Source organism: Osmerus eperlanus, chromosome 13 (genome assembly GCF_963692335.1).
Source record: "Osmerus eperlanus chromosome 13, fOsmEpe2.1, whole genome shotgun sequence".
NCBI lineage: Eukaryota > Metazoa > Chordata > Actinopteri > Osmeriformes > Osmeridae > Osmerus > Osmerus eperlanus.
Window position 1 is genome coordinate 4971137 of NC_085030.1, and position 23656 is coordinate 4994792.

The 23656-nt window shown below is 46.2% G+C and overlaps 1 protein-coding gene across 2 annotated transcripts; it reads left to right on the top strand.

Annotated features, from left to right (window-relative positions):
* The first annotated feature begins 6885 nt into the window (after positions 1-6885).
* On the top strand, positions 6886-23588 carry slc43a1a (solute carrier family 43 member 1a). Of its 2 annotated transcripts, none has more exons than XM_062476497.1 (15): positions 6886-7141; positions 9970-10125; positions 10854-11040; positions 12037-12092; positions 12398-12474; positions 17040-17132; positions 17242-17375; positions 17545-17669; positions 18120-18266; positions 19587-19622; positions 19746-19875; positions 20173-20293; positions 20400-20473; positions 20927-21050; positions 21329-23588. In XM_062476497.1, the coding sequence occupies exons 2-15, from the start codon at positions 9972-9974 to the stop codon at positions 21515-21517; spliced, it is 1647 nt and encodes a 548-aa protein (XP_062332481.1). In that variant the 5' UTR covers positions 6886-7141; positions 9970-9971; the 3' UTR covers positions 21518-23588. The 2 variants fall into 2 exon arrangements, with proteins under 2 accessions (XP_062332481.1, XP_062332482.1); XM_062476498.1 differs by having other exon boundaries at positions 19746-19872.
* The last annotated feature ends 68 nt before the right edge of the window (positions 23589-23656 follow it).

A 23656-nucleotide genomic window follows, 5' to 3' on the forward strand; every position in this document is an offset into this window, starting at 1 on the left:
TCTCCCTTTCCCTGTGTTCTGCTCACCTGCAGCACATAAAAATTCCTCTTTTCTTTCTCCAGAGAATTGTTGAGTCGCTTGGGGATTTACTGCATTCCTCTTCTCTCTTTCTCTCTTTCTCTCTCTCTCTTTCCCTCTCTCGCTCTCTCTATTTTGGCACAACAACACAGCTTTGATTTGGCTTATCCTCACTTCTGTCTTTGTAACACTTTTATCTCCCTTTGGACTCGCTCTCCTCGTCCTCTAATCCTGTTCTTTATGACATGCCCTCTTTTAGTCCTTTCAACTTAACCACCCAGTCACTCACTCCCTCACACACCACACACACACACCTCTCTTTCACCTCCACCTCTTCTTCAATGGCCTCTCCCTTCTTTTTACCTCAGAGCGCCCACTAGCCGCACCCACTAACCCCCTCCCCCCTCCAATCCTCCCACCTCCCAACCCCCCACCCCCCACCCCCCATCACTAGGTTATTACCATGCAATGGAACATTCCGCCTCCACTAACTTTGCTGGAGGGTGCAGGGTTGGGCCGCTCCCAACCGCTACTCAGGGGGGTGCAGCCCTGAGGGCTTGAGACAGGTTTGATTTATACGAATTAATCAATTCGTCCTCCGTGTGAGCAGGCAACCACCGAGGTGTGTGCTACCTTTCATCTGGCTGTCTGCACTTGTTGACTTAGCTCCTCTACGAAAACACACCTTGATGTCGATCGCTGTGTCTTCTGCCTCTCGACATGTTTTCAAGGAAAGATTAGGGCAAGGTTTTGGATTTGATTCAGAAGGGGTGTGTGTGTGTGTGTGTGTGTGTGTGTGTGGTGTGTGTGTGTGTGTGTGTGTGTGTGTGTGTGGAAAGGCAGCGATGGGGGAAAGAGAAAGGCTGAGAGGCTGAGAGAGATAGAGAGAGAGAGAGAGAGAGAGAGAGAGAGAGAGAGAGAGAGAGAGAGAGAGAGAGAGAGAGGAAGAGAGAGAGGAAGAGAGAGAGAGGAAGAGAGATTGGGTGAAATGGATGGAGGGAGAGCAGAAACAGATGACAGAAGATATGTTTGATGGCATCTAATAATCGGACAGCTGACATGTACGCTGGCAGGATCTCCAATGAACAAACACAAAACAGATCAAGCCGGGAGGGAGAGGGGAGGGGAAGCACGAAAGAGGGAGGGTTGGAGAATCAGAGAGATGGAGGAAAGATGTTGGCTCTGTTGTGTCATTTTACATTCCGTGCCATATCCTCAGGTGAATTCAAGATCACTAAGCTCTTCTTTTTATTTGCTTCTGTACCTCACTGTTACCATAAAACGTTTGCAAAGGGACTGTGTGTTTGTGTGTGTGTGTGAGAGAGGAGAGAGAGAGAGAGAGAGAGAGAGAGAGAGAGAGAGAGAGAGAGAGAGAGAGAGAGAGAGAGAGAGAGAGAGAGAGAGAGAGAGAGAGAGAGAGAGAGCGAGGGGGGGGTCAGTTGGCTGAGCGGTTAGGGAATCGGGCTATTAATCAGAAGGTTGCTGGTTCGATTCCCGCCGTGAAAAAATGACGTTATGTCCTTGGGCAAGGCACTTAACCCGACGTGCCTCAGGGGGAATGTCCCTGTACTTACTGTAAGTCTCTCTAGATAAGAGTGTCTGCTAAATGACTACATGTAAATGTAAAGAGAAAGAGCTCTCGCAGCCCCAAAAGGGTTTTCGGCAGGTCTTTCCAAGGCGAGGGAAAGTCAATGAGACGTTCTTCTACGTGTTGACGTTGCGTCGGGGTCTGTGCTCCACGTTGACATGTCACGCTTTGTTACACGTTGGCTTTGTATGGCTGGGTAGAGGCAGCTGTCCAGACACCCCCGAGGTCCAGAGCGAGGCCCTGGAGGCTGGGCTGACTGGAGGCTGGGCTGACTGGAGGCTGGGAGCTCTCCTTCTCCTGAGAGGCGACCGCAGTGTGAAAAGTAAATAGAAAGCTTTTAGTGTCTGAGGAACACATGAAGAGACGAGATTACACGAGGAGCACAGACTCATCACCTCCCACTCTCTCTCTCTCTCTCTCTCTCTCTCTCTCTCTCTCTCTCTCTCTCTCTCTCTCTCTCACACACACAAGTGCCAGACACACGCAGTCTCAGGCACACAGTCACACTCAAGTACACCTACACAGACACTTCCAAACATGTCTTCACACCCAGTCAATGGGACAAAAGCATACTGAACTGACAGCAGCATTGGAGTAATCCATATGCACTCTTTCTCTCTCTCATACACACACACACACACACACACATGGTTCCAAAACCTGTGTGTTCTCCCCCAGATTTAAACACACAAACAACATTCTCGTGCCTTTCAAAATACTAAAGCATGCTCATAAAGGTTGATTTCTTTTCTCCCACATAAAACAGTTTCAAGGGCCTAAGAAAAAGTTTTCGGTCCAGCATTGGAACAAGGAGGACCTACATTGAACATATCTTTTTACAGTTTTCATAAAACCCCTTGGCTGTTTCTTTCATTCCGTTACGCTGTCTGACTTTCTTTTCTTTATTCCCTGTTGGTTTTCTGCAACTCAAACGCATTTCGACATGACTGGACCAAAACAAATTCGAACACACGTGCTGTTGTTGTTAGAGAAAGAGAAAGAGAGATGTAAAGGACTGCAGGAGAGGCACACATTACAAACTTTACCTCAGCCATTTTTATACACACAAGATCAAAATCATTTGTATTGGAATGATCTCTATGACACTTCCGTAGATAACGTAGAGTACAAGTTACATCATTTTGCTGAAACCAAATCAAATCCCATCAAATCCACAGATAATGAATGTTTCCTATGGCCTAGTTGGACAAACTTCTAACCAAAATTCGCTTGAGATGAAGAAAAGTCTGTTATTACGCAACGTCCCGCTCGGCGTGGTCGACGAGATGTCGGGGTCACATGACTGATCTTCGAGGCATGTTGTGCTGATGCTGTGACAGAAGATTCCTCAACAAAGGGTTTTTTTCGCAGAGGCTGAAGTAATAAGTGACTAGAATTTGATTTTGCGCAACATCAAACATGATTGGCATATTCTACAATCAAATCAAAGTGGTGACAGCTGGGACTGATTTGTAGGTCCACTGTTGTGGTTGGAGAGAGGAGCACGGGATGATGGGGGGGGGGAGAAGAGGAATTAAGAAGAGAGCGCACTAACGTCACCAACGTGTCTTCGTTGGGTTTATTTGTTTTCTCCAAACCAGTTGCTGTTCAGGGAGAGATAAATGGCTCAACACTGAGGGCCAAACAATGATTTTGCCATAAATCACATTCACATCTACCATGGCTTCGCAATAAGACATCTGTGAGTTTAGAGTGGGAGAAAACTGGCATCATTAAACCATCTACACCTTACAGGGAGTCTGGTCTGAAAGTCGATTGACAGAGGAGCCGAGTCACTGCATGGAAGAGTGGAGGGGGGTCAAAGGTTAAAAAGGTTACAGTTTGACTGTTGTCCAAATGAGGTCACATGGGTGAGATGTGTTGGATAGTGAATGGGGAGGATGGACGAAATAAAGAAAAAGTTGCATCAGTGTTTAGTCATGACCTCTTCTCTTGTTTACCTTTCACTCTTCCTCTCTCTCTGTCTCCTTCCCTCTGTCTGCCTGCTACGCTCTCTCGCTCTCTCTCTCTCTCTCTCTCTCTCTCTCTATCTTTCTCTCTCTCTCTCTCTCTCTCTCTCTCTCTCTCTCTCTCTCTCTCTCTCTCTCTCTCTCTCTCTCTCTCTCTCTCTCTCTCTATCTCTCTATGTCTCTCGCTCTCCTTCTCTGTCTCTTTCTTTTTTCTCTGTAAATCTGCCCTTGAAGTTTTATTAAAGCATGCTTTGAAAAATCCCAGCGTGATCTTATCAGGGTTCCAACTAAGCTACGTTGAGGCACCCTCACCCTCTCCACCTCTCCACCTCTCCACCCTTGGCTCTTCATGTTGCTCTCCTCTCTAATCCCCCTCTTCCTCCCTGTCCCCACTGCATCTCCACCTCCTCTTCTCACAGTTCTACTCTCGTTTACTAGTTCTTCCCCGTGTTTTCTTTTCTCCTTCTTTACGTCGATTTCTCCCTCTCACTCTTTCATTATCCGTCTCCATCTTCTCTCTCTCTCTCTCTCTCTCTCTCTCTCTCTCTCTCTCTCTCTCTCTCTCTACCCCCTTCTCTTCATCCCATCCTTCCTTTATGATTTACTCTGCTGGAAGGCACTCATTACCTATTTCAGCTAGGCGCGTCTCAGTCTCGGTCTTAAAAAGGCAGAAACAGAATATGTACCACCGTTGAAGGACAACTGTTAAGGGCCGGAGCCCCCCCCCCACCCCCCCTCCAGCCTTTTGTTTTGTCTTTCATTGCCATCCTTCCATCCTCAGTTATAGTGTTACACCAGCTCCTTCAGCCCTTCCTATATTTTCAGTCGCTCTCTCCCTCTCTCCCCGTCTCTCTCTTTTCTTTCACCCCCCTCGCTCATCCATCATGCCCTGTCGCCGGCGGTTACAGTGCTGTCATGTAATTATGTGATATTTATGCGAATATGCTTGTCCCATATTGGTTCATGCTCTTATGCACAGACATGGGTTGCGTCTGAGCCCCGTGCTTGTTCTCGCACACATTCGTTCAGCAATGTCATAACTTTTCCCAGAGTCTGACTTTTGGTTGGCCCACAGGCCCCAGCGGCACTATGGGAATCCTTTGATGTTGATTAATTTTCTAACTTGGAGTGCCGCAACGGGTGAGATAGACGTGCAAATTACTGGAGAGCAACTGTCAACTTCTTCTATTGTAAACACACAGCCACTCGCACACACACAGCCACACCCACACAAACACAGAAACAGTAGACCCCAATATATCAATGTCTTTTAAATAGCAGGTCAGGAGTCAAGACCCACATGTATGTTAAGAAAAAAACTTGTGTAAAAGTCTTAGCAAACTCATTTTCATTACCCTTTAGGGCCTCCTAGTGGTCATCAATGAACATTGCATGTGTAGGTCCAGCCTGCGATATGCATTGTATAGCATTTGTTCACCTGTGTAGCGTCCCAACTACAAAATATTGTGGTGGTATGGTGGTATGGACTTGTTCCTAATGGATTAATGGGATTATTTCAGATTTTGAGATACTGTGGAACTAGCCTCCACCTCCACCCAATTTCCCACTCGTGATCAGGAAAATTAAGACCACATTGACTGTGTGTGTATGTGTGCGTGCATGAGCGTGTGTATGTGTACATGCATGTGTGTGTGCTCTGATTGCTGTCTGGACCTTATTAAGTAGAACCAGATTTAAGAATGATAATTAGACCTAATAGGAAGGAATTTTCCGTACTTTGTCAAACAGCAGCTCTATCATAGAACTAGTTTTAAAGAGGCTGATGTTTAATTATAGAAACACTCACACACAAATCTATATATTCATGTAGAAAAAGATGGGAAAATCGGTTTAAAAATACTATTTGCATTGTAAGACAAATCAATAGTCAAAGTCCAAACAATGGAAGTGAATAAGAATTGTTTTCTGTCCAATGTAAACTTTATTTTTTAAACAATACTGGTGCATAATAATCGACCCATAGCAATAAAACGGTAGATTTTGGTGACTGAACATTCAACAGTCGTTGATTGTTTGTTGTCATTAGACAATGCTGTTGAAACCACGTGGATGGATCTAGAGTGAAGCATCCTATCCCAGTGTTATCCCACAATATATGTGCCTTGCTCAAACCAACCACATTTCAGAATGAGATGCATTGAAATAGCGCTCCTTAGTGACCCCTAGTGTCCACTGTTCATTCAGACCTATAAAGACCATATAGGTCTATTTAAAAATATTGAAAATGAACTTGACAGGAAAAAAATCAAGCATTTAACTGGGGACTCTTAATTCTTTCTTAATGAAACTGTATATGTCTGTACGGTGTCTGTACAGAAGTCATTCTGAGAAGAGATAGAAAAATAAATCAATTTAAGAAGTCTCTTGCTGTAATCATGTCATTGTTTACCAAAAGAAAAAAGAACAAATAAACAATAATGCAGGCTACGTATGGCCTAATCTTGTTGTCTCTTATTCTTTTTGAGTAGCCTAGCCTACTTATAAAAGTTTAGAACTGCTGGTTTCCTGTGGTTGATGAGAAAGCTGGGGATTGCGAGACTGTTTGGCAGTGAATCCGGTAGTTGTGGCAGTACAGTTCTTTAGTTTCAGTTGAAGCCAGCAGGGGTCCCTCTGAGACAAGAAGCTGTGTGCATTTATCGATGGCGGGTGTTCGGCGCACTGATATCGATATCCTCACAGCAAACCACAGACGAGCGCACTGTCGTCCGTATTGCATAGGCCTTGTAGGGTAAAATTACACATTGTGACAAACGTTTAACATGAATGAAACATAGGCTATCACAAACAAATGCCATTGTTTCTTGAATTTCCATGTTGCATTAAGTCATCTTAAATTAATCTTGTCCGATTTAACGGGCTATAAGTGCTTTTTTGGACAACTCAATTTACAGTTGATGAACTGGAGGTGCATATATACTGAGTTTAATGTCAACTTAACAAGTATTTTATGCATGGAAACACAGAGGCTAAATAGTTCTGCCAGGCCACTATCAGTGCGTCTTCTCTTGCTAAACATTTGAAAACGACAAAACTCCTTTTCACTCATATGTAGCTTATAGGTTGCCTACTTTTGTTCACTAGTGTCAGGACTTTTAAAAGTATTTGTTTTTGGACCGATTTATTTGCCAGGTGAAAACATGATTTTAGGTTGTAAGTGAGACAAGCGCCAAAGTTAATGAGAGGTAGACCTAGGATTGGAAATGATCAGGAGGGAGGGGGTACTGTAATACAAACATTAGGAAATAGGGAGGAGGGAGTTGGAGACGGGGCCAAAAAAAATGCTAGCCAACACATGTGTCACAGAAGCGGTGTATAAGAACCAGGTATCACTGACCACAAGAGACCAGGGATTTCCTAGGTCAAAGACTAACTTATAGGAGTCTAACTACTTACTACTTTAAGTACTTACATTACCCAGCCGATACCAAACCATTGTCTAGCTACATTGTTGAGTAGTACATACTTTAGTCCGGTTAGTTTTAGGACACAACTAAACTGTTCCTCGACGCTATCAATTACATTTCAAGAAGACAAAAAGTTCCAAGTAAGTTGTACTTTTTTTTACGTTTGGCTTATTTTCTTAAATGTTGTTGTACATTAGTTAGTTAAAGCAGTATGTTTGATACTGGTGGTGACAAAGACTCAGAATTACAGTACGCACACACGTGGCACAAGACTTAGACTTCTAATGTGTAGCCTATTAAAATCACATTGACTAAAATGACTTTTATCTATGTGTATTTGTGCTACATCTTTTTATACTGGTTTGCATGCGCATGTGTATTAACTAGATTATTATATGGTTATGATTTGTGTAAAGTACAAATGAATATAATCGTTTCAGCTAGCCTGCCGCTAGCTTCCTGAATAAAAAAAACTGCCACTTTTCGGAAGCGAATGGATCTAAGCAAACAACTGTCCAAATGTTAGATAAGTTGGTGTTATGGAGACGTGTCACACAGCAAACAGTGACCACACATCCTTTTTGTTAATTGGAGACGCTTTAGGCTAGCGAGGTGAACATTTAGACCATGAATTACTCTCCTAATTTAGTAAAGTCCCTACATCTCTACCACTCGCTGCGCGCTGGTAACCAGAAACTGGGTTACGGTCGTGCCCGCGGAGAGACAGCTGCTCACGACCAAGGAGCAGGCAACCAGCATCGGGGGGTTTGCGGTTTTTAAGCTCCATAGGGAAGTACCCTTGGCGATCTGTTTATTTATTTACATCTTGAGAGGATAAAGAGTTTGCACGACGTCTTTTATGTCCTGTGGAAGTTGATAAACACTGCCGGTCAAGGTCAGAGAAAGTCCTAGTGAGAGTTGGAGACGGGGAGCCAAGATCAAACGAAACATGTGAGGGCCATAGGGGCTATCATAATGCATTCTAACCCATTATAAGGCCCGACACAGAATAGTAGTGCGTTAACACTTTGTCATAACACAGTCACATCACAGCTCAAACAGCTTAAGAGCTTTGCTACCAGTAGTGTTCTGTTGCATCAGATTTGTATATTTGTCAGGAAGTCTTGGTCCTTATTTGGGAAATCACCTCTCACCTTTTGTGCTTGAGGTCAAACGAGGAACATACACTTCACTGTGTTAGCTTGAGAGTTCACACATGCCTGTAAATAGCTTCTAGTTGTAAATTACCTGTTTGTCACAAAGAGTCTCTTTGCAAACATTTGTTGTGTGTTCACCCCCACAGGGACAATAAAGCTTCCAGAGGTGTGTAGCCTGTTCTGACCATTCTCAGTTGAAAACCATAAAAAGGAGTTACATTGTAATACGGGCAAATCTTCCCCTCATATATTGAACATCAAATGCAACAGTTTTGTATGCGAATGTTATGTGATGTAAAACCATTTACGAACCACACTAAAGAAAAGTATTGCACAACGACCCTGCTCAGTGAAAGACTGAGTTGTTGGTGATGAAAGAAGTGTAAGCCTTGAAAGAAAAGGCAGGAAAGATAAATAGTGTAATAGGTTGAAGAAAAGGACGTGTTTGTGTGCGTTCAGAGAGCCTCTGAAAATCTAGTCCATGTGACTAGGTATGGTTCCATTGTGAGCTGATGCTGTTAGCGTGTTTAGTGTTGTTGCGGAGAAAGGACGCTGTTGTTCCTGAATGTTGCCTATAAATGAGAAAAATCGGATCATGTGTTTGCAATCTGGAGGAACATAAAACACCCAGAAATATTACAAGTTACTGTCTATGAAAGTCTGAAAACCAACAGGCCTACATAAGGTAAGACATTTCCAGTCTGACGGAGTTCAAGTGTCCATAGAAATGTAGCTCATTGTTGAGGGGCAAAGAGAAGCGTGTGTGTGTGATTGTGATTCCAGCATGGGGTGTCGGTTACAAAAGAAATCCCCCTCTTTAAGAGCTGGTCTCAGCACAAAGGAGGGTCGCCGGGCCATGTCTAATCACATTACACATGCGCAAGCGCACACACAGTCCTCACACACAGTCCTCACACACAGTCCTCACACACAGTCCTCACACACAGTCCTCACACACAGTCCTCACACACAGTCCTCACACACAGTCCTCACACACAGTCCTCACACACAGTCCTCACACACAGTCCTCACACAGCCATTAGAATGTTTTCTCCCTCCCCTCAATTCCCTCAGAGGGAACACATGCGCTCTGTCTCGGTTAGGCACAGTCGACATGTCAGGCACAGACTCTTGCAAACAACAAGCCCTTAAGATCACCGAGAGGGCTTCCTGTTGCAGTCGGTGGTCAGACACTTTGACTAGCCGAAGTCAACGGACTAACTGAGCCCCTCCTAGTTTGTCAACAGTCCAACCCTCATCTCAAATGGAACACCCCTTCCCCACCCTCGCTCCCTGTTGTAACATCTCTAAACAGGCCGTAATCGAGTTTTATTTGTGTTTATCGGGCGCCGCGAGTTACGCTTGTGTATGCATAGGGGGTCATGACCAGACAGTTGGAATCCTTTCAGAGAGTGAGGTGACCTGTCGCCCTGGTAGATAGATTATCAGTGGGTAGTTGTTTGTGTTTATACGTTTTTGTACCCTCGGTGTGTGTATGAGGCTGGTTGTTCTTGGCGACTGACCAGAAGTGGTGGTTACACAGCGAGAAAGCTGGGTTGCGTTCCACAGAAACGCATGCGTTGTTTGCTGGTTTTGCTCCGCGAGGTCAGCGGCATCTCATGGAATTTAAATGACAACGCCTTGCCCTCCACAAACAGGTTGAACTGCTAGTTTTACAGTCCCTTGGCTTAACCTCTGGCCCTACTCTCTCAACCCCTTCCCTTTTCACGGACTCCTCTTCTCCCCCCCCCTTGACTCTCTCGCCCTTCCTTCTGCCCTTTTCTCCCCTTCCTCCACCTCCCTGGGAGCAGTCATGGTGCCCTCGCTCGCGCTGGCCTACGGGAGGCGTTGGTGGATGGCGGTGACGGCGGTGCTGGAGAACCTGCTGTGTTCGGCCGTGCTGCTGGGCTGGGGCTCCCTGCTCATCATGCTGAAGAGGGAGGGCTTCTACTCGCACCTCTGCTTAGGTACGGCACACACACACAGAAACACGCACCCACACACAGAAACACACACCCACACACAGAAACACGCACCCACACACAGAAACACGCACGCCCACACACAGAAACACGCACCCACACACAGAAACACGCACCCACACACAGAAACACGCACCCACACACAGAAACACGCACCCACACACAGAAACACGTACCCACACACAGAAACACACACCCACACACAGAAACACACACCCACACACAGAAACACACACCCACACACAGAAACACGCACGCACACACAGAAACACGCATGCACACACAGAAACACGCACGCCCACACACAGAAACACGCACCCACACACAGAAACACACACCCACACACAGAAACACACACCCACACACAGAAACACGCACGCCCACACACAGAAACACGCACCCACACACAGAAACACACGCCCACACACAGAAACACGCACGCCCACACACAGAAACACGCACCCACACACAGAAACACGCACCCACACACAGAAACACACACCCACACACAGAAACACGCACACACACACAAACACTCACACACATACTCACACACAGAAGCAGAGGTATTTTGAATCTGATTCACACGCTCGTGTTCACAGACGCATTCTCTCAACGTTCCCTGTATCTCTCTCTCTCTCTCTCTCTCCATCCCATCTTCTGTCTCCCTCTCTTCGCTCCTCTCTCCTTTACCCCCTCCCTCCATCCCACAGAGGAAAACGACACCGTTGTTGCTAATGCGACCGAGTGGAATACGGAGGAGTGGCTCAGCTGCGTGGAACAGGAAGAGATGCTGAATCTGGGCTTCACCATTGGCTCCTTCCTCCTCAGCGCCGCCACCCTGCCCCTCGGCATCCTCATGGACAAGTACGGGCCACGCCCCCTGCGTCTTCTCGGCAGGTAACCACGGAGATCCGAAGTCAATCCCTGTATCCTAGTTGGCAGCTACTAGGAGGCAGACCGGCGTGTTTGGTTAACGTGTCATGTGGGATCTGATATGCCCATAACTGAGTGTGACAGTTTGCCATTCAAAACCGATGCGGGGGCGATACCCACCTTATAACATAGATATATATTCGACTGAAAACTGTACACACTCACACAGGGGATGTGGGTTGTAAAACCCACAAAAACTTTTGTATCGTGTAATAACTCTGACTTTCTCTTTAATGCAGTCACTTGAATTTCTTTCCTTTGGTGTGACACAATGTTCTATGGTTTGACACACAAAAAAGGTTTTTTATCTCAGAATATCTTTGAAAAACTGTTGAGTTTGGCATAAGGTTATCATCGCTCATCTTAAATCGGTATCATTTTAAACAGTTTTGTAAGGATGACAGCAAAGTTTGACTTTATTGGAAAAGTCCATCAAGTTGAACAAGTTATGGGGGGAAAATTGCGTTTGTCATAATTTTGCATGAAATAAATAACACTATATGTAAACAAGTGTGTAATAGCAGATTTAACACTACATATATCTATCATGTGTGTCATAAAGAACTTATTTACACAAATATAAATGGTCTACTACCCATGTGAAGACATTTGTAGCTAGTGTCTATGCTGAACTATGACGGACCACAGGGATTTAGCCTGTAGACAGAGTAACCCCCGACATTACACTTCTCTCTAGGGTCCAAATTAGAACCAAAAAGAAAATGCCCCGTTCAGTGTTCTGCTTATCGTCTTCTACGTTTCATGTGTGCAAGGATGTCTGTGTCAATCTGACAGGATCTTTTCTTATCGGACCTCTACTTACTACCCCACTTCTCTCGTCTCCTTCCATCTCCCTCTCGTTTGAGCGCTCCCTGTCTCAACGCTCCCTCTCTAGGGGGGTGAAAGCCATGCTATTTTGCCAAGTCTTGGATATAATGTTTACATTCTTTCTCTCCACAGCTTCTGTTTTGGTCTCTCCTGTGCCATTATGTCACTGTCCTCCTATGACCCTAGTGGTGAGTGAAACACATACACACACAAGAACGTTTGACAACCTCCTCACTGCAAACGACTCCCTTTAACGTGACGAGCTCTCTCTCTCCATCCCCCTTCTTCCGTGGGAGTCAGGTGGCTGAGAGGTGAGAGAATCAGGCTAGTAATCCGAAGGTTGCCAGTTCGATTCCCGGTCATGCCAACTGACGCTGTGTCCTTGGGCAAGACACTTCACCCTACTTGCCTCAGGGGAATGTCCCTGTACTTACTGTAAGTCGCTCTGGATAAGAGCGTCTGCTAAATGACTAAATGTCTAAATGTCTTCCAGTCTTCTCCGCTCTCATCTTCCTCGCTCTCTCCTTCAACGGCTTCGGAGGAATCTGCCTGACCTTCACCTCCCTCACGGTGAGCGATGACATGAGTGTGGCAGGGACAGAACGTAGGACACCACAACCAGAGTTCCCAAAGTTCTGCATAGCAGTACACAGACTCTGCTTTCCCCCTCCCCAATAAAGAGGGTCCTCTCCAATATCGCCACTGTTTACATTTCGTCATGCGAGTTTTGAAATGAGTGACGTACACCAGGACAATTTCCTCTATTGACCTGGCAATGACGGCTGGCCGGCAGGGTCACTCTTCAGAGAGGACAGCATGGTATGTCCGATGGGTTTGTTTGCGTGCGTTGTTTGTACTTTGTGACGTGAGTTACCGTAGGCGCTTGTATTTTGAGTCGGAACAGGTGTTTGTGTGCGTGTGGTTGTTTGTGTGTGTGAGAGAGGGCGAGAGACAAGGTATCTCCTGAGTTGCACATGACTGTTCCCCCGATGGAAAGTCTCTCACATGTTTTCCGGCCAATCAGAGGACCGGCCTCAGTGCACACCCTCATGCTGTCTCCGCCCACCCACCTCTACCTAAAACACACAAGGGCATTACTGAGCACACTTCGTTTTTTCCCCCTTTCTTTTTCCCTTTCCACCTCTTTCCACTCCTTGCTCCTCCTCTTCTCTCCCTCGTCACCCTTTACGGCCTCCTCATCTGTTCCCTTTCCCCTCTCTCTCTCTCCCCCTCCCACTCTCTCCCCCTCTCTCTCTCTCTCTCTCTCCCCCTCCTCTCTCTCTCTCTCTCCCTCTCTCTCTCTCTCTCTCTCTCTCTCTCTCTCTCCCCCTCCCACTTTCTCTCTCTCTCTCTCTCTCTCTCTCTCTCTCTCTCCCTCTCCCTCTCTCTCTCTCTCTCTCTCTCTCTCCCCCTCTCTCTCTCTCCCCCTCCCTCCCTCACTCTCTCTCTCTCTCTCTCTCTCCCCCCCCTCTCTCTCTCTCTCTCTCTCCCCCTCCCACTTTCTCTCTCTCTCTCTCTCTCTCTCTCTCTCTCTCTCTCTCTCTCTCTCTCTCTCTCTCTCTCCCTCTCCCTCTCTCTCTCTCTCTCTCTCTCTCTCTCTCCCCCTCTCTCTCTCTCCCCCTCCCTCCCTCTCTCTCTCTCTCTCTCTCTCCCCCCCCTCTCTCTCTCTCTCTCTCTCCCCCTCCCCCTTTCTCTCCTTCTCACTTTCACCTCCCTTTTCTCTCAGCATTCCACCTCAGTCCTATTGAGGGTCCAGTTCTCTCCGTTTGACATGATATCAGGAGGGAAAATCTGGAGCGTGTTTCCGAGTGGGTGTTCGTAGAGGTCAAAGGTCAGAGGCTAATCAGCGACAAATAACCCTCAGTATGTCGCTCTCCTGACCCCTGACCCTTCACCTGTGTGATGTCACCCCAAGGCTGGACGTTACTGTAAAGGAACAGCACAAAGTCATGGGGTGGTCTATATTTAACACGCTGTGTCATCACACAAGTCCTCTGTGACTGCTCAGGAACAAGACACATGCCAGGCATCTGGGCACACACACACACACCCCCAGCTGCATGAAGGTCTTGGCACGGAGTTCAGTATTTGGCAGAAACCCCAGGGGGTAGACTCACTCACAGTTTGGCTATGGAGCCTGTGTCCTCCTTATGGCCCCACCCTCTCTTCTCAATGACACAGCACACATTTATTATCATGCGCACACACACACACAGTAAAGATGTTGACACATTTGCCCTCGTCTTTCCCCCTCCCTTCTTTGTCCCTCTCTGTCCCTTCTCTCTGATTGGGTAGAACGGGTCCCACATTGTTGTTGCTGTTTGAAATGTAAGCCAGCGCACTGGAGCACAAGGACACACACATTCATGCCCACACACAGACACACACACTTATGGACACGCACACGCATGTATCAACAGAGCCCGTGAGTGGCTGTGGAGGCAACACAGCCTCGTGGTGCGTTTTCAGATGTTGTTGTCCTGATATCCAGGTTCACAATGGTTCATCCTCAACGTGGTCAACATTGGGAAAGTTTGGCCAGCCGACAGATAGTCAAATGTGGGTACATATCACACCTAGACACTTGTTGTTGTTGTACATGACCCCGCCACTCCACACACAAGTATGTACCCATACTGCAGGCTATCGATGGGCACAAGGCAGAGCACACGTTCTGCAACTCATCCAGTAGAAAAACCCGAACTAGAAGTAGGTTTCAAGGGCAGACGTCATATGGCTTCACAAGTTTCCACATGGAGCTTGCGTAGGCCTAACTTGGCCCAATTCTCAGCTATTCGTCTGAAGTGGAGTGCCACCGACTGGCATCAGACGCAGGCTGAGAGCTGTATGTGAAAGGCCAATTCATAGATATTCAGTCGACGTTTTGTGTTTAGGATTAAGGGAAATTGGGTTATGTTAAAGATTATTGGGATTACGATGCTCAGGTTAAAGTGTTTAGGATTGAGGTTAAGACATTGAGTCCTTCCCACCGTAGAGACTGACTGGAGGGTAGAGAAATGGTGTGCAGTGCAGTTCGAGGTTTGGGAAGGCTCTTCCATTATATAGAAGAGACAGACTTGAGAGAGACCATGGAGTCGCATGGGAGAGAGGGATATAGAGACCGACATCAGAGAGAGAAACCGTAGAGAGAAAGACAGAGACCAGAAAGAATTAAGTTAAAGATGAAAATAGAACGAGGCATGAGAGGCGATGTTAGATGTAGATTTGTCGTGAGGACGTCAGAGGTAATTAGACGAAGCAGCTCCCAATCAAGGTTAAGGGCTTCCTGTAGTAAAATGAACTCCGCAGTTGAGTTTAATTTCCAATGTGACGTTGACCTCCTTTTCCTTTTCTCACACAATCTCTCCAATGTACACACATTCTTTGAATGATGTACCTAACATGTATTTAACAGTTCTGAGTAACTCGAAGCGCTGTCTCTTTTTTCGTATCCCTCTTTCTCTCTGTCGGTCTCCAGAATTCTCACTGAAAGTCTCACGTTTCCCCTTGTGTACCTGACTTGTCAGCATTGATGTGAATGTGTTTCACGTTGATTGAACGCTCTCCTCTCCTCCACACACACGCACACAAATGCACACACACATTCCCGCCGGGAATACGTTCTCACGTGGGAAGTTTCTCCCCCAAAGAACACACAGTCTATCTCACTCTCTCCCAAAGTACAGTTCCACACATGCACACGCACACACCCAGAGACACCAAGCCGGGGCCTCTACTGGGACCTTACAGTAGCCGTCATAGACCTCGTCGGGATCGGCATCTAACACGACTCAAACAAGTTGACTTTGACATTCGTGAGAGACACAGTACTTAAATACCTAATGGCCCCTCTCGCTTGTATTCCGAAAATAAACACACACGCTCGATCGGTGGCCCAGAAGTCCCCACCTGGGGACGCGAAGTATGTCCATTCTCAGAAACGCTGAAAGAGGACGGGTGTTTAGCCGGGTCGCCCTGGGAGCGTCTCCATCTCCAGAGTACCTGGTTTGGAGTTGTATAACCTCCCACCTCTCCCATACCATCCTGCAGTGAGAGAGCATGGCAAACAGGAGCCAGACAGACATCTTCACACACACACACACTCTCACACACGCACTCCACTCATGGCACACAATCGCGTTGCAGCGTGCTCGGCCGCACGAGACTCGGAACGGACCCGTATGATCCGTGAACCCCCGGAACACCCGGAACGGACCTCGGTTGTTGAAACTCGTCACAGACGTCTCATGTTCGACCCACTTCCGACTGTTCATTCAGATGAAGGAGAGACTTTCACATGTTCGTTGCGATCCATTTCACACTGTTCTTACGGGTCAACTAGCTCTAGGCTATCGCCCCAACAGTATATTAAGAGAATGGAGGTGTTCTGTTGGGGGTGGGACAGACTGGTACAGAACTCACAGGCGCTACCTCGTTCCACATAGAACATACATCCAGTGCCGTGCTTCCGGCCTAATCTGATCAATCCGAGAGCGTGATTCTGTTTGTACAAGGATTAGAGAGAGCTAATCAGAGCTACAGGAAATGTAAGAACCCCAAATTCCTCTTTTCTCTCTTGTCATACAAGAATCCGTCAGAATTTGCGACCGGAAAATGTGGAATCCTCCTCGGACTACGCCTAACTAAACTATGGGATTACATCATGTGGTGCTTCAATTCATGTCTGCTGCCGCTAAAAGTTTAACTTTCTAATGTAATTTGTCTATTGCCAGAGAAATCAGTTGGCAGGCACAAGATTAACACACACACAAAAAAGAAATATATTTCAGTGAGTCAGAATCAGTCTGCCCTGTAGTGGTTGAATTGAATCACTGCACTTTCAACTAATCCAGAGCAGAATGCCGTGTTCAGTGAGTAATAGAACCCCAGTAGTCTTAGTACCTCTCTGACAAAACAACTGTATCCCTGTGGGATTTTGGGTGCTGTAGTTCTCCATGTTTTGTGTCTATGGTATCTAACTTTAATCCCCTCTCTCTCTCTCTCTCTCTCTCTCTCTCTCTCTCTCTCTCTCTCTCTCCCTCTCTCTCTCTCTCTCCCTCTCTCTCTCTCTCTCTCTATCTCCCCCTCCCTCCCCTCCCTCCCTATCTCTCTCTCTCTCTCTCCCCTACCCTCAGCTGCCCAACATGTTTGGCAGTCTGAGCTCCACCATCATGTCTCTGATGATTGGCTCCTACGCCTCCTCCGCCGTTACCTTCCCTGGAGTCAAGGTAACTATGAGGTCATCAAAGGGGGATGCAACTTCCCCCATGCGTCTCAGGAAGGTTCCGTTGCGCAAGATGACGCTCTTTCTAACTCCCCCCTCTCTGTTTGCGCCAGCTGATCTACGATGCGGGCGTGTCGTTCCAAGTGATCATGTGGGTGTGGACGGGGGTAGCCGGCTTCGTGTTCCTCAACTGCTTCCTGAACTGGCCCGTGGAGGGCTTCCCCACGCCCGACGAGGTCGACTACAGGTCAGCGACGTTCTAGAACACCCCTGGAACGCTGAATTTCAGGGAAAAAAAACTTTGCCGGAACTCTGGGACAGCAACATTCTGAGATACACCTGGAACAGCAGCTCTATATGATTTGGTTTTTCTTTCTCTCCCGTCCCTCTCTCCTCCCTCGGTCTGTGGGGAACAGGAAGCAGTTCTCCCTGCCTGTCGGCGCTGCCGGAGAGGGGAAGGTGGTCGGGGAGAAGCTCAGCCAGAAGAACGGAGACGTGAGGCATTCCTTGGAGACGCTCCCCGAAGCGTCAGACGCACAGAGTGAGTCTGGAACCCCTCACGCACGCACAAACACTCAAACACACACACACACATAGGCGATTTGATGGCGGGTGCAGGGGGTGCATTTGCACCCCCTACTGTTGGGATGAGAAGGAAAAAAAACAATTAAATGATTTTAGAACATTTTAAAGTGACGTCAGAGTTGTATGTTCTATCACGGTTTGTTGTACTCTAATGATTCATTGAACATTTTAAGATCTACTATTAATTTTGAGCATGTTTTTTGTAAGCGAAAAAATAGATTCACTACCCTTTGCACCCCCACGTTTAAAACCTAAAATTGCCTATGCACACACACCCACGCACACCTAGAACACATAATATGTCCAGGTGCAGAGAAACAAACTCACGCAGGGCCAACTCTCTTCTTTATCTGTTTACCACTGTCTCTATCTCTCCCCCCCCCCCCCCCCCCTCCCTCCTCCTCAGACGCCGCCCCATTCCGCATGTCTGTCTTCTCGCCCATATTCCTGTGGAGTCTGATCACCATGGGGATGTCCCAGCTGCGCATCATCTTCTTTATGGGCGCCATGAACAAGATGCTGGAGTTCCAGGTCACCCACGGCGACCCCCACCGTGAGTGACCCTGCAGTGAAGTCACATGTCTGGGGGTCTCAAAGTCGCGCGTATGACAAAAGTTGTTTGCGTTACATTCCCAATGCAATCTATTCTTGGGCGTGATAATGCTTTGATATAGATCACGGTTTTCACCACATTTGTGTGTGAGATACGTACCAGGAGAGCCAGTAACTTTAAATGCACGATGAGAGTTTATTAGCTAAGTAGCAAGATCATCAACACAATAATAATGCAACATAATCAAATACAAACATACCTTTGGAGCAATCGTTAACGAAGGTATTCACAATGAAACGAGGAGCCTAACGCACCGGAGCTCGTATAGTAAACATCAAAGTGATTGGTAGAGCTTCGCCATATATACACCCAAACCTGCATGCGAAAATAGGGACACCGGCCACGTGAAAGAAAGGTTGCCTAACGCATACACATTCAAATTGGACCATCACCGGTCTACTCAAGGCTGCCGTAGACAAAGTGTGATGCCTTTGCAGGACATGGGAATATGCAAACACATTTTGGACTCGTGCATGCACAAACTCTGTAAACCCTGCAAATAAACATGTTACAACATTAAAACTATTACTAGAATGTAATACATAAAATAAGAAAGTAAATCATATCAAACGTGACATTAAAAGCTGCTTAGAACTATATCTACATGAACACAACTTTTAAGGATAATTTCACTCTTCCTCGGTTCACCTTCGTCTTCAACTGTTTAGACCACCTCTCCAGAGGTGTCATTCAAGTGTGATGGTCATTTTAACACTTTTTTCCCTTTTGTGCAAATCAACGACTGTCCCAGACGACTGTCTGAGTGACCAGTGACAAAGGGGCTGTATCATGCAGGTCTCTGCCAATACAGCCCTACACTGGAGGAATGCTGTGATACTGGGATAGTGCTGTGATACTGTGATAGTGCTGTGATACTGTGATAGTGCTGTGATACTGTGATAGTCCTGTGATACTGTGATAGTGCTGTGATACTGTGATAGTGCTGTGATACTGGGATAGTGCTGTGATACTGTGATAGTGCTGTGATACTGTGATAGTGCTGTGATATTGGGATAGTGCTGTGATACTGGGATAGTCCTGTGATACTGGGATAGTGCTGGGATACTGGGATAGTGCTGTGATACTGGGATAGTCCTGTGATACTGGGATAGTGCTGTGATACTGGGATAGTGCTGTGATACTGGGATAGTCCTGTGATACTGGGATAGTGCTGTGATACTGGGATAGTGCTGTGATACTGGGATAGTGCTGTGATACTGGGATAGAGTGATAACGCTGTGATGTCTGCTGTGTCTCCAGCCTCCGAGGTCATCGCCCATGAAGCACAGAAGAAAGGTGAGAAGCTGTCTCTTGTTCTAGCTACATATGGATCTAACAGGAGAGCACCTCACTACATACTGCTGGAATACATGTTTGGTATTTAAGTATTTGTGTGTGTGTGTGTGTGTGTCTCCTCAGTGGATTTCTATTCGTCCATCTTTGGCACCCTGCAGCTGCTCTGTCTGGTCACCTGCCCTCTGATTGGCTACATCATGGACTGGAAGATGAAGGAGTGCAAGGAGGAAAAGAACGGCGTGACGGAGAAGAAGTAAGAGAAGGAGGGAGGGATGAAAGGGGGAGGGGGAGATTAGGGCGGTGGATAGATAGAAAAAGGCTGGGAGGAAAGGGGGGTCGGGGAGAGAGCGAGATTGGAGGACAAAGGGAAGAGATTGGAGAGAGAGAATTGGATTTAGGAGTGTGTGAATGAGAGGAAGATGGACAGAATAAGAGAGGGAACACATCGGCAACAGAGAATTGAGGACGAGTGCCATGTAAACGAAGCGACTAAATGAGTTGATGAGGCAAGGTGTCTCCGCCCACTCTCATAGTCCGTGTCCAATCACAGGCAGCCGCTGAGAGACGCCAAGATCCAGAAGCTGACCAACGCCATGAGGGCCTTCCTCCTCACCAACCTGCTGCTGCTGGTCTTTGGCATACTCTGCCTCATAGACAACCTGCCCCTACAGGTACACACACACACACACACATCATTCAGCTCAACAAGCAACATCCCCAGCCCACATCACTCTCAACCTAGTGAGTGACTCTTGTGTCTGTTGTGGCTGTCTCTAGATCCTGACTTTCATCCTGCACACCATGGTCAGGGGCTTCATCCACTCCTGCTGTGGAGGCCTGTACGCAGCTGTGTGAGTACTGCAGCAGCCCTCCTACACTCCTCCGTACCAGTGCATTAGGACTGAAGTAGCTGGAACATAGCAGCACTCCTATTCTAAACCATGCTACTACACTCTAGTAGCTGGAACATAGCTGCACTCCTATTCTAAACCATACTACACTCTAGTAGCTGGAACATAGCTGCACTCCTATTCTAAACCATACTACTACACTCTAGTAGCTGGAACATAGCTGCACTCCTATTCTAAACCATACTACTACACTCTAGTAGCTGGAACATAGTACTGCTCCAGACTCAACTTCCTCACTCTGATCTGTCTTCTTCCTATCCCTCAATCCCCAACAATTAAAAGGCCTCTTTGACCTTTCCCCTTACTTTGGAAAGACCTGCCGAAAAGCCCTTTCGGGGCTGCGAGGGCTCTCTCTCGCTCTTTCTCACTTCCGCTCGGTTGTCTCCCTCTCAGGTATCCCTCCAACCACTTTGGGACTCTGACGGGGCTCCAGTCGATGATCAGCGCTCTGTTCGCTCTGCTGCAGCAGCCCCTCTTCATCCTCATGGTGGGAACACTGAACGGGGACGCCTACTGGGTGAGTCGCACGCACAGTAACACACACACACACACACACACACCGTCACACGCACAGTGAGACACACACACATACACCATCACACACACAGGTCTAGCAGCTGTGTTCAAAATCATGGGGTTTGTAACACATTTTATGTGAACATCTGCTGCACGCACCCACACACACACATCCCCTTTACAAGCGTAACATTCAATAGCCCATGAATAAATCCTACATTTCTACTGAACATCTTTGGTTACCCTGTGTTATTGGCTGACTCTGTTTTTGTCCATCAGATTAACCTGGGGATGCTCATCTTCTCATTGGCTGGCTTCCTGTTGCCTGGATACCTGTTCTACCATCGCAGATGCCTGATACAGCAGAAGGTGGCCCGAGAGGAGCAGACCATTGGCCAGGAGAAAGAGGCTCTAAACCACTCAGAGACCAACGGCTACAAACATCATGGCAACGGACACAGCATCTAGGAATCTCAGGACTGGACCTCCAGAGAAAGGCCTCACTGAGGATTGTGGGTTGTGTTGTTTCCTCAAGTACCACACAGTTTCTTGCTAAAGCAATTCCGTCAGCATTCATATTTTCTTATATTTCAAGTATGAAGTTAGCGTAGTTTTTTGTAGTGTCTGGTTTTGCTGACTATCAGTTAAGCAATATACTTTCAGGTCAGGATACTTGAAATTGGTGATTTGCTCAGAGGTGCATTCAGGAGAAATTGTGTCCTAGATTTGCTGTTGTTAAATTCTATTTATTCAGGCAATTTTCTAAGAAGAAAAATCTAAATGTCTTGTTCAAATGAAGAAGCCATGAATGTAACTCTGCTGCAGACGCCTGCACACATTGTATGACCAGAGTGTTAGGCCATAGTTCCTTTGATACTTGAAATACTGTATCAACACATTACTTCTGCTATAAACACTCAATCAGTGCTAACACCAAAGATTAATTATACACTAGTATTTGTAATATAACCTATGAATCATACCAAAATACCAAATATTATGTCCCCTAATATTTCAATTTTTACAGATGATCTCATATATCCACATACTCCAGATTGAGAGGTGCCCAGAGGCATGCTCGTGATCTGGAGTACAGACAGTTACACTTGGTGCACACAAGTTGACAACTGGTAGAGACAAGACACACAACTACCTCTAGAAATCTCTTTTCTAGAGGTAACTAATAACTCTTTACAGTCAGCACCTGAACTCTTATTTTTTGGTTGGGTTTTTTTGTGGTTGATGCCAGGCAAGCTTTTAGACTGAAAGCTTGAACTACATGAATCACTTCAGATTTACGCACAGGAACACTTGTTAAAATGTATTGCTGTACATTTTAGCTGCTTATGTGTGTTAAAAGGGATTTACGGTATTTTTTTTTAGCAAATGTATTATTCTTATTAGCGTCATGATTATAATTGTAATTTGATGTGTGTTCTGCTTATTTGAGCCATCTGAGCCAAACTGGGCAGTTTTTTGTAAATATATATATATAAGGTTTCTTTCTCATTTATTCTGGTATTTTACTGTACATATTTTACCAAAACAATGTTATACAACATAACTGTCTGAAACAAAACTTGGGGCCCTGTTATCGAAGTACCAAATAGTTAAGTATCCAGGATAAGACTGTTCTTTGTGAATTGCAATATGAATTTTTGCCTTGTGTGAAAATAGATCTATTTGAGATGTATACATCTCACCATATGCAATATGATACCATCGGGTACTCGTCATTTATATGCAATTATTAATGCTAGCTGAAGGCAGTGACTGAACATGGGAGTTTTCTTGGTTTGATCTCCACGCCTTTACCTAACACATTGGATTGAATGTACATAAAAACACAGCTGCCACTTTTCTAGGGGTTATAGAGGTTTGGTCTTCACTGCAACATGCAGATCAGGGTTTGGTCTGTACTGCAACATGCAGAACAGGGTTTGGTCTGTACTGCAACATGCAGATCAGGGTTTGGTCTGTACTGCAACATGCGGATCAGGGTTTGGTCTGTACTGCAACATGCAGATCAGGGTTTGGTCTGTACTGCAACATGCAGAACAGGGTTTGGTCTGTACTGTAACATGCAGATCAGGGTTTGGTCTGTACTGCAACATGCAGAACAGGGTTTGGTCTGTACTGCAACATGCGGATCAGGGTTTGGTCTGTACTGCAACATGCAGATCAGGGCTTGGTCTGTACTGCAACATGCAGATCAGGGTTTGGTCTGTACTGCAACATGCGGATCAGGGTTTGGTTCAGTCGTATCTCAGTCGGCAGCAAACTACAACCACTTGGATTTCAAGTGCTGAACTCAAACAAGTAAATTATCCTGTTTATCTGATTTTATAAACCTTTATGTTTATTTCACTTGTAGAACATCAACTGACTTGTACTATTTTCCTCATGGGAACGCAAGTTTGCCATTTCATGTAACCTATTGTATTCAACGAGTGTCTGGAGGGAAATGTCGCCCTTCCTTGTCATTCGAAGTATATTGCTTGTGCATACCGTTTCAATTAATAAACAATGTAGATACTAACAGTCTGAGTACACTTCACACTCTCACACATGCATTTGACGATCCTCTAAATGAAGTCAAAGTAAAAA

Bases quoted from the DNA above. Each gene is read 5' to 3' on its own strand.
- slc43a1a (XM_062476497.1), top strand. From the start codon at position 9,972: ATGGTGCCCTCGCTCGCGCTGGCCTACGGGAGGCGTTGGTGGATGGCG. The intron at 11,041-12,036 runs GTAACCACGGAG...TTCTCTCCACAG, and splicing joins CCCCTGCGTCTTCTCGGCAG to CTTCTGTTTTGGTCTCTCCT. The intron at 20,294-20,399 runs GTACACACACAC...GGCTGTCTCTAG, and splicing joins TAGACAACCTGCCCCTACAG to ATCCTGACTTTCATCCTGCA.